This window comes from Montipora capricornis, chromosome 9 (genome assembly GCF_036669925.1).
Source record: "Montipora capricornis isolate CH-2021 chromosome 9, ASM3666992v2, whole genome shotgun sequence".
NCBI lineage: Eukaryota > Metazoa > Cnidaria > Anthozoa > Scleractinia > Acroporidae > Montipora > Montipora capricornis.
Genome location: NC_090891.1, coordinates 42,079,889 through 42,091,206, shown reverse-complemented (window position 1 = coordinate 42,091,206; position 11,318 = coordinate 42,079,889). Strand labels below are relative to the sequence as shown.

The 11,318-nt window shown below is 38.7% G+C and overlaps 2 protein-coding genes across 2 annotated transcripts; one reads left to right on the top strand and one right to left on the bottom strand.

Moving 5' to 3' along the window:
- Positions 1-555: 555 nt before the first annotated feature.
- LOC138017604 (melatonin receptor type 1A-like) lies at positions 556-2,870 on the top strand. The gene is made up of 2 exons (XM_068864646.1): positions 556-574; positions 910-2,870. Exons 1-2 carry the CDS (start codon positions 556-558, stop codon positions 1,962-1,964), a joined length of 1,074 nt encoding a protein of 357 aa, XP_068720747.1. The 3' UTR covers positions 1,965-2,870.
- LOC138015074 (uncharacterized) lies at positions 2,044-7,001 on the bottom strand. The gene is made up of 3 exons (XM_068861983.1): positions 6,364-7,001; positions 4,678-5,034; positions 2,044-2,867 (listed from the first exon to the last, which is right to left on the bottom strand). Exons 1-3 carry the CDS (start codon positions 6,776-6,778, stop codon positions 2,842-2,844), a joined length of 798 nt encoding a protein of 265 aa, XP_068718084.1. The 5' UTR covers positions 6,779-7,001; the 3' UTR covers positions 2,044-2,841.
- Between the last annotated feature and the right edge of the window lie 4,317 nt (positions 7,002-11,318).

Sequence of the window (11,318 nt, the reverse complement as noted above, 5' to 3'; positions counted from 1 at the left end):
AGTCACCTTTTAAGGTGAATCAAATTGGAAAATTATTATTGTCGGACGGACGGAATTTCGTGTAACCGCTGCCTTTGGATTAAAACGAAGAGAAAAACTAGAAATTTACGTCAAAAACTAACGTATCTTCGTCTTTCTATTACTTATATTTTTAAAGAGGAAGTAGGACAATGGAGATTTGAGCTGAATACGTTTTTTTTCATTTTTTTTCCTTTTTTTTTTTGGACGAAAACTGATGAAAAAATGAAAAATGAGGCATTGGAGATCTCATTGTTTTATTTTTCTCACTCAAGTTAAAATACTAGCTTGAGTAATGAAGGGCCAGGCATGATTTCCAAAAAAAAGAATTTCTACCATTGACCAAACTGTTAAAAATTTTGTATACTTATTATCAAAAATGGAAAAATGGAAAACTGTGCGTTCTAAGGTAATTTTTACTTTTTCTAATTCTTGAATGAATAAAACAAATGATTTGATCTAACTGTGCGCGGACCTTTTATACCTTGAGTGGCATGATTTAAGAGATTTCGCTAACAGTGAAGCCAAAACAATAAGATGACGTTTATATTCGAACGTTAGATTCAGACCTTTTAATTTCAATGTTCCAGTTCAAAGCTTAAAATAAATTTTGGTGACTTAAGTACAGAAGGACTTACCTAAATCCACATCAAAGCGAGCCGGTTGTTGACGACCTTTTTTTCAAAGGCATTTTCGACAGAATCCCAATTCAAAGGCATTTCCAATTTCAAAGGCATTTTCGACAGAATTCCAATTCAAGTTCAAAGAAACCACCTGTCATGTAATAATACGGTGATTGTACTTTCATATACTTGTATTAACTTCCGTCATAATTTCAAAATGTTTATCAATTCACTCTATTTTTTAAAAGGTTGTGAAAATTCTTGACAGTCGCGGACATTATCGAAGTTTCTTTTTTTAACGAGCGAAGACCCAAAACAAAGTTTTGTCCCTCCTCAGAAATTCTCAGTGAAATGCCAGTCAGAGAGAGCCGTGTTATGGTTCTGGAATCTTTAACATGCGCCTTCCTTTTAATCTTGTCCTTAGCTGGCAATGTTATTGTGATTGTTGTTACGTTCAAGAAGCCTTACCTGAATTCATCTACAAGTTTATTCATTGTCGTGCTGGCAACCATAGATCTCCTAGTTGCTGTCATTCCTGGAGCGTTTTTCCTGGTTTCACTGACAACTGGAAGGATAGCTTTTAGCTCAGTTGGCTGTAGCATCAGTGGCTTCTTCATGCACTTCACTACCTTGTCTTCAATTTCGATCTATGGCCTAATTGCTGTCAATCGATACTTCTGCGTGTTGAAGCCAAATCACTACAAAAACGTTTTCTCATCTCGCCGCTCTGCCGTATTCTTGGCTTCACTGTTGCTGTTCATTGCTATTGTCATCGCTTTCCCGTTGACTGTCGGCTGGGCCAGCATGGAGTTTAATCCATTGATGGCCACATGCTGGTTACAATTTGAATCTTTGCCTCTGGGAACTGGCTTTGTTGCGTTTGGAGTGTTAGTTTTCGTTGTGCCCAGCCTTGTCATCGTAGTGTTTTGCTACTGCCGCATTTTAAAGGAGCTTCGCCAACATAAGAATAATATCTTCACTTCGCACAAGGTCCGCCTCAGCGTTCAAGAAATCAACCTGACCAAGATATTCTTGGTTTTCGTGATCTCCTTCGTGGTTTTGTGGTTGCCAACATTTGTGGTGACCGTCATTTTTCGTGTTGTACTTCATGAAGCTATTCCCCGTCAACTTGCCCTCGCAATTCCGTTCGAATTAATAACGAACAGTGCAATAAATCCTTGGATCTATGGGGTCATGAATCCGTCTTTTCTAAAAAAACTTTTGTCCATCTTTCGAAGACCCAATGCTGTTGAAGATAAACCTCGCGAACACACCTTACCCCAACATCAGAAATTTTCTCCAAAACTGGCCAATATTAAGTGACTAATGAAAGACACTAATTCCTTGCCCTGCCGATCAATCGCATAAATTATTTCTGATTCAGTTAAATCTGTGCGAGCCAGCATTAAACTTTATTTTTAATTGTAAGGTTTAAACGTTTCAAAGAATATCCCATAGATGTATATAATTTATATGTATTAGATTATTTTGTTGGTTATCTTTTTTGCTCAATTTTATATGAGTTAAATTGATTTGAGTTCTGTACATTGTCCGCAATTAGTTCCTTACCGCTAAATTCAGTTTAAATAAAGTTCATTATTTGCAGACCGTGTAAATAATTTTTACTCATTAAACAAGCCGATGTTTGGCGTTTTATTTCCCCTGGTTTTCACTAAGAGACGCAAGGTAGCGGCACAAGCAACACACGCAAACTCTGTAATGTCTTATTGATGAGTATCTACTGAGTGTTTGTCGCGAAGACACTGGTTAATAAGGACAAGTTCACTTGTTTGTATTTGTTTCTTGTGGTGATGCATACCTAGGTATTGAAAATATTGAAGATACTTACAGAAAGAGAATGGTTGCTAAGGAAGCTTTTTAGTCAAGAGCCCTACAAAAAGGTTGCATGGATGGTTCTTTAAAGTGTCTTTTTCAATGGAAATCAGACATCGGTTTAATCAGACGGAGCATGCGCTATTAGTCCCAGTCCACTGACATGCGTTTCCGTGAAAATCATGTAAAAACTCTCAGGGAACGAAAGGAAAAGGCGTTTTTTTTTTTTTTCACAGGATGGGAACCGCCCCATCATTTTTCGTAAACCACGGCTTTGCTTCCCAATGACAGTAAATTGATTGCTCCACTAGGTCATAAAGCCGGCGTTGCCATACGATCCTGCGCTTGGTGTGCATTATTATCCTCACTATTTAGGGACTGGTTTTCTTTTACCTGAAGGAAAAAACAAAGAAAAATATATGAGCATTAAGCGACAAGGGTAAAACAAAATGTAATAATGCCATTCGACTGATCAACCCGCGAGATTAAATCCCCTTCAAAATTAACCGTTAACCGCCGACCTGCCGAAGTTCAAGACACGAGGACGGTTTATGAAAGGCAACTAAAGGCAACATTTCAAAAGAAAAGAATAGTTTACCATATAGATTAGCCTCCTGGAAAAAGCAGACGTATTTCCAGGGGTCATCAGAGAAACGACCTCCGGAAATACGTCTGCGTTCGCAGGTCGACCCGTAGAGTAATCTCGCTGCTTTTATCATAACGTATACTTTTATGTTCTCTTCACGTATTCAGTTTATTTTTGAAGTTCTCTATTCAAGTTCATTATTTAGTCTACTTTGATTGCATTCAATCCAACAGCCCATTCATTAACGCATAGTTACCGCAGCGCTGAAAAAAGAAACAACAAAACGCTCTCGAACGTTCACTCGGAATACATGAGGCTCAGAAATAAATGCATTCAGTTTGGAAGGTTTAAAAGGTTTAAAAGCAAGTGGAAGGACTAAATCGCCGATTTTGTTATTGCATTTGACAGAGAAGAACGCTTCCTAAGTTTCTTCTGGTTTAAATGTCCGTTTCGAAACGATTTGGCATCGTTGTTTGCAGGGGAGCCCGCATAGGTTTTGTGCGGAGCTTTCTCCTCGATTCAGTGTAGAACAGCCGTTATTATCCGGTTTTTATGCCAGTGAAACAGGTATGGATACTCCCAGGGTCAACAGTTCAACTCAGGGGAATGTTGTTTGTTATGGATCTTGGCATTTCAAACTGACGTTTGATGAAACGTGGTTGAAACAGTGAGTTTGGCAAATGGTTGTTACATCGGTTATCAGTCAGACGCGCCCCTCAACGACATCTTTCGAAAGTAAGATTTAGGTGGGCGTCAATCAAATGTTTCCATGACAATAGTAATGTTCCCTTGGTGGAAGTTGAATTTGTCATGGAAGCATTTGATTGACGTCCACCTAAATTTTACTTCGAAATATGAAAGGCGCGTGTAACTGATAATTGCTGTAACCTTCCCAAAGTTAATTTTTGATAACAGGTCTTGAGAATGAGGGCAGATACAATATAAAAATAGGAAAAGGTTGCATTCTTGTGGGGAGTGCAGTGAAGGCCTTGAAGCGGGAACAGAGCGAGATTATTCTTTTATGAAACATCCTGATTGGCCAATTAGTCCCTCAGACTGTATGATGTCCATCATCAGCCGATAGTCAAATGTTTGTTATACCCCGACTTTTTGACATCAAAAACTTATATAAATCAGTTTAAAATCTATTTTTTTGTGTTACTTGTTTCCGTCCTATTGGATTCATCGAATTACCCAATAACTTAATTTATTTTGACGCATATGGCTACAATACCAATTAACAAAGAAAGAGATAACGTGGATTTTGCGACAATTTAACATTTTAATCGAATATCACTGAGGTGTAAAAATGTCTCACTTAGGATCCATTCGCATTACTGATGATTTAGGATTCATTCGCTTTTGTGTTCGTCAAGTTTACCCTTTGCGAGGTTTTGGGTTCGTGTGTTCACAAGTTTGTTTTCCATGTGGAAGATGTTTAGATTTTCAATTACGACCTCTCCCCGCCAGGGGTTATCGTACATAGGTTTTAAGCAATGAAATCCCCGCTTTTTAATTCTATTGTGCATTTTGCAGCACAGAAAACCAAAGCCCATCCAGATTAATACTTGGAATGTCTCCCGAATAAAAAAAACCATTTAAAGGGTTACATTTGACCTGCTTTCTTTTGGCTGATGCTCCCATCTTCGTAGCAACCGAAGAACCCATCACATGGTCGTGGTTTTGGCGCCCAAATTTTGCGATATTGGACTGCGTTGCCTTTGGCAATGTAATAACTGTAAAACAATGCAGGATGACACTTGGTTCCGATCCCTTGATGACATCTGGTCACGTGACTTTTCACATTGGTGTCTGCCACTTTTGTTCTCTCTAGCGATAAAGTGATTCCATCCAACTCTTGTGCAGAAGCTTTTGAATTTCTCGCCTCTTTCTTGTTCTTCTTGACTTTGGGACCTCTATTTCTCTTTTTCCATGGAAGGATACAAACGGGCTTTCCCCTTTTTAAGGATGCGGCTGTGGTAAAATTTCACAAAGAAAAGTACATTTAAAATTTACACAGGCCGACTCCTGACAATGCAGTTTCGAGAATCGGATAAGTAAATAAATAAATAGGAATAACACGGCTTTACATTTCGCCGAATCATGCACATTCTTCGCTGTTGTGTGCATCACAAGTTAACTTTTAAGAAGAGTTTTCAAACGGGTTGGCAACCCAAAACGTTGGACAACGTGACGTTAGATTCCCTTCATAGACTCAATTGGAAAATTGCCCCCTACGTTTGAATTTCTAGGCAGAGTGGAGTGTCCTGACACCCAAACGCATTGGCCAATCGGTCAGTGTAAAACGCAGACTGCAGACCGGGGGTAAAATGCAGACTGAGGTTATAATTTAACTGTTGAAACAGCCCAAACCCATTAAAAATGCTAACAGTTAAGCCTAAATATTGTTTTAGGCCTAATTAGGCCTAAGGTTAGCATTTCTAAGGGGTTTGGGCTTTTTCAACAGTTACGTTATCACCTCAGTCTGCATTTTACCGCTGCTCTGCAGCCTGCAATGTGCAGTCTGCGTTTTACACTGACCGTTCGCCAATTTTAAAAAATAAGATGAAAAGAACTTCAAACTCGAAGCAATGAAATACACGAATCCTGCGTTAAGGTATAGTTAGTAGAGGACGTCTCGTTCAACAAACAATTATTAAGGCGGAAAAATACCAAAAAGCTACAATAGATAATTGGTCGAGAAATTTTTTCCTCGAGGTATTTTGAGCCAACCATTGAACAGAACGGGACGTCAAACTACCGCAATCAGAAAACGGTACACCACATTCTAGACATGCAATGAGAAATAGTTTCTTTCCAAGCGACTACAGAATTCGAAACCAGTTCTAAAATTGGATATGAAGATCTAAAAAAGGAAATCACTCCAGTATCGCACAATCACATCGCTAATAAGAACACGCCCTAGGAATAAAAATGAAAGAAATGCAAAATACTTAAGTGCAAAATGAACAGATGTCTGGTACAGCATAGTCGGTTATGTTTTGAACAACTAAAATAAAAAAGATTAGACCAAGGCCATTTTCTCTTTTCTCTTTTTGTAATTCTTTTCTCTCAACTCTTTCGTTTACCCGAAGTGCACAGCCGGAAGTAATTTTTTGATCTTTTTGTGTTACGATTGCACTGCCGAAGGGAATTGAAAATAAATAATACATATACGCTTCACATCTATTTGGACGCTAAAAAAAATTAATTATTTTTTCTTGTTCCCAATATATTTACCTTTCAATCAGCCATTAATTTTTTTTTCGCTAAAATACGAGGGCCTTATAAAATTTAACTTACCGTTTCCCTTTTCCGTACACAGCTTTTCATCGGGACATCCATAATAACCATCGCATATCGTACGATTTCTCAAACGATACGCCATTTTGCTAACATTGCATGAAAATCTCTTCGCTATGCCCGAACTAAGCAACCTTGTGGTAAGCGTTCCAGATTCTTCGCTGTCCTCCGTCATTTTCTTCAGTGGAATTGTCAAATAACCTGCAAAGTGTGGCTGATTTTGAGATGTCAATGTTTCTGAGGGAGGCCAATGGAAGCGAGCACCGCTTCCTAGCTCCGAATACGATGTCTGACAATTTTCATTTTCAGAATACTCATTGTTCGATGATAATTGCGATTCATAAACAGAAAAATAACTCGGAATATAGCTTTGGCGTCTGACTATTAATATATGCCCAAAAGAAGGATTTGCCATATCAATTCCACATCAACTGCTTTCCCCGTCAAAATGAACTTGTCCGCTCAAAATAAATCGTTCGGAACTGTTTCGAACATGAGGCAAAGTGGAATTCAACAGATCAGTTTTACCCAGAGAAATCCTGAACATTTAACCACTGCGGTTCCTACTCCGATTATTTAGATTCATCCCATTTTCCCCAAGTATCCATAATTAACACGCTGTCATAACAAACCAGGAATTGAACTTGTCGCGAAAGTGAAACAAAAGGAAAAGCAGTTTCTCACCTTGTAACAACTGCGGTTGTTTCTGTGATGATTTACAGCCATGACATTTTCCACATATTGTCACAACAGACTAGTGATTTAATACTTTTCCGTCGAGTCAATTAAAACCAGAAAGTCGAAAATTAAAATTTACCCATACGGTACCGGTATTATCATTTGGGTGAATTAGCGAGTCTGAAACGACATGAAAATATCGGACTAAAAATACATATGAATCAGGAGATCGGTTCGGAGATTCCCAAGATAGCTATTTTTTGAAAACCCTATCCAAATCAAATATTTATGTCCAAAGGAAGAAGTCAAAGAATACTTCGTCACAAAAGTGTTTTTAACTATGGTATTGTTCGTTATATATTGAATGAACTGCGTTTGGCTGTAACAAAATTTCGATGCATGGAAGTGTTACAGGAAAGTCAAAAATAAATATTGAATGTTTTCTATTAAACTGGGTTATGATCCGACTTGATTATGTAAATTGCGAGTGGTTTTCTTAGTTGTTGTTATTTTTGCCATTGCCAAAGATTGTTTTATTCATTATATATAATTGTGAAGAAGACATTTTTTCAGAGAAACGTTCTCAGAAAACACTGGGTATTGGCAACCATCACCACGCATTTTTTTTTTTTTTTTTGGTTTGCTCTTTTTAACTATAGTCCATTGAATATACCTCAAGGTCGTTTTAGAGTGTGTGATTAAAACTCAGAACCTCACATGATTGGTTGAAAAAAAAAAAAGAAAGAAACAGGCAAAGAAAGAAGATAACTTAAATTAAACCTAGCCCTAAACAATACAGGTGCAGCCTATAACGACCCGATAAAATCGGAGGTTTTGGAAAGGTGTGGATAAACCTCAGAGAGAGCTGGGATCACTAAACGATTCTCGTGCACAGAGTCTCTGAGGTGTTATCAGTTGGTTGTCTTGCATAAAGACTACTATCATACATGATTACCTGTTGCTCTCTCATCCGTGAGGATCCTGATTCGAATTTGGAATTGTTTGGGTAGACGGTAAGTACATCTTATAATCACCTTCGACCGACGACACGTGGAAATCGAGAGGAAATGCTGATGCACAGGTGTCACTCGTCAGTTACAAAGGAAATGCTAATTTGAGAGTTATTGGATGCGATGTCTATCTTCATTCTAGAATATTATGGTAATTTTTGGAGATACTAAGCTAAAGAGGTACAAGCGACCCTTTCATCGGACAAACAGCACGATTGCGAGGGATAGCCCCACATGGCAATCCAGCATGACTATCTTTCCCTTTGCCGTGAAAATACACGAGGTAAATCGTTTTCTTAGTGAGACTCGAATCCGTGCTTTTGCTTTACGATACCACCAATACCCTCTACATCAACGAAGTAAAAAGTTAAAATTCCTCAAATTTTAATATTTTTTTTAAACCGAAGTACTCAACACGATCATGTATCGCAAAGATGATCGAACGATGGTACTTTCTGAACCGAATGTCCACCTTCTCACTTCAACATTTGCTTCAACATCTGTTCGATTTTGTTGAACGATTTTGACTGCTTGGGTGGGCAAACGGTTTCAACACATCATCAACATTTGATTCAACAACCTTATATTTAGTCCCAGGCTGCAGCTGCAGTTGTTACTATGGATACGGACATGGATGCGTAATTGCGAGACCGATTAGTGCGCGCGAGCAAAGTTTAGAGAGAGTTTCAATGGAGTGTCGTAAAACCAAAACCAAAGCAATTACTTTGGCCAATCAAAAAGGGCGGAGACAATCCAGTAAACCAACCAAAACTCGAAGTAATTGCACGTAGCCGACACAAAGCGCGGGAAAATGTGCACGCGCGGGCCACGATTTGTTTTGGTTGCACTTATGATTGGTTGAAAAAATGGCGCGAGAACATTGAACCAATCACTGAGTAAAGTAATACAAAACCAAAGGAATTCGCTGATAACTTTCGACAATCTAAACGCTTTTAATCTTATTCGACATCGATTCAACTTGTGTTGAAAGGGGCGGGGCAAACGTTTCAACATCTCTGTTCAACAAAAGCGGACGGATGTTGATACAGATGTTGAAACGAGGAAACATTGTTGCGGAAACCTTATTTCCCGAAATATTTCCTGGGTGCACAAAAGAGGAAACATTTGCTGAGGAAGCAAAATGCTTCCGAACAAATTTTGCTTCCACAACAAATGTTTCCTGGGGTCGCAAACGGAAAAACATCTGCTTCCGCAACAATGAACAATACGACGGCGATGTCGACGAAAACGTCACCTCAAAATATAACTTGGCTCTATCATAAGTCCTTTGCGATTATTCTATCTCATTCACGTCGTACAATGCGTGCGAAGTATCCTTAAAATAAATTGGTACGAGCGGTTTCCGACTGAAAATAGAGAAAGAAAGATTCGCTGTTGCATGCTCACGTTGTCATCAACACCTCAAATTTAAACTATACGTTTACAGTAGGGCATAAGTTTCCTGATTCTTGACTTATCCCGGAACGTTTTAGTACCGGATCACTTTTGGTGTTTACACATAAAAAACGTGAATCCGGTATGAAAAGTTCCCCGATTCGTCAAAACGTTTTTGAATCCGGAATCCAAAGTGGAAACTTTGTATCCGAATACTTTGAATCCAAAACTTTTCGTTCGTGTAAACAGGTTATCCCACGAATCCGCACGGTCTAAACCCGCCCGCGATCCTTCTGGATTGCGTTTGCACAAGATGGCGGCCTACGGCATCTCTCTCGAGAAAAAAGACTGGTGCTGCTTGTGAATTCTTCACACTGACAGAAAAATCCACATCGTAAGTCCTCAAATTTTCTCTTCACGGACTCTCACTCAAGGCTTTCAAAACCTTGTCGTGACGAGTAAGATCGAACGACCGCAAGTAACGGTTCCACTTAACTATCCTGAATGAAGGGGGTAGTTTCTAAAGAAACTGTTGGATTCGCTCTGACGAAGGGCTAACGCTCGAAACGTCAGCTTTTAGAATCTCTGTACGGTGGCCAATTTGCATTATAGACTCCGTTGATAAAACCAAAATTTTTGTATACCACTTCACTATCAGTCGGGTTAAACGTGCCTGTATTTTCTGATTTTGGCTTTGGATGCCATTTTGAGAAATGAAATAGCGCTCGGTAACCGGATTCATAGAGTTAGTATAAACAGTTGTACATCTGAGAAAAACAGTTGTACATCCGAGAATGCGTTTAAGTGTAAACATGCACGAAACCGAGTTCCCAAAATTTGATGAATGCGGAAACATTTACAAATCCGGAATCTTTTCCCCTTCTGTAAACGTAGTCGTCGTTATGCAGAGTTCATTTCTGAGCTCGATTATTTTTCGTCGACGTCGTCGTTTCTTAAGGTGGCTGGAACCAGTTTCACCACTTTTAGATACCTTCTTATTAGATGGGTTATAACTACTATACTGTATCACGTAACAGCAATGTTATGGTACCACATCAAACACCAATTATTGCTTAACAAAATGCGCTCACTATTTTGACGTAAAAAGGTTGCCATGGCAACATGAAAGCTCTCCAAAAACACCCTCTATTCGTCTTTACTTGCTTATATCTCAAAAATGAACTCGGTGACCCCCATTTTTTATTGTAGAATAGTAATTAGCAATTTGAGATAAAAGTATCAGCAAAGTTTAAAAAAATTCTTAGGAGCCAATTCAGAGCTACCTTAATTTTTCGAAAATTTAAGGTAGCCCTGAATTGGCTCCCAAGAATTTTTTTTAACTTTGCAGATAGTCCTATCTCAAATTGCTACTTACTATTTTACAATAAAAAATGGGGGTCACCGAGTTCGTTTTTACGATATAAGCAAGTAAAGACGAAATATAGGGTGTTTTTGCTGAGCTTTCATGTTGCCATGGCAACCTTTTACGTCAAAATAGTGACCGCATTTTGCTAAGTGATAATTGGTGTTTGGTATGGTACCATAAGATTTCTTTTACGTGATACAGTTTTCTAGTGACAACCCTTCTAATCAAAAGGTCCTTAAAAGTAGTGAAACTGGTTCCAGCCACCTTAAGCTTCCTGTTATCCCATACCTTGGATTTTCCTTCTAAGCACTTACTCCCGTTAAGGGTTAGGAATAAATGTGTAGAAAGTGGATGTTCTCTGATGATTCCCGATTTGGAGCACGAGTTCTTTCGTTCTGAGTATGCGCAAACCTCTAAGCCAATGCGCATGGTCAGTACTAAAAAGTTCAACTCGTGCCGCACCTCAGTCGATCATCAAACAAAAAACAGTGAAATCAAGACTGCTG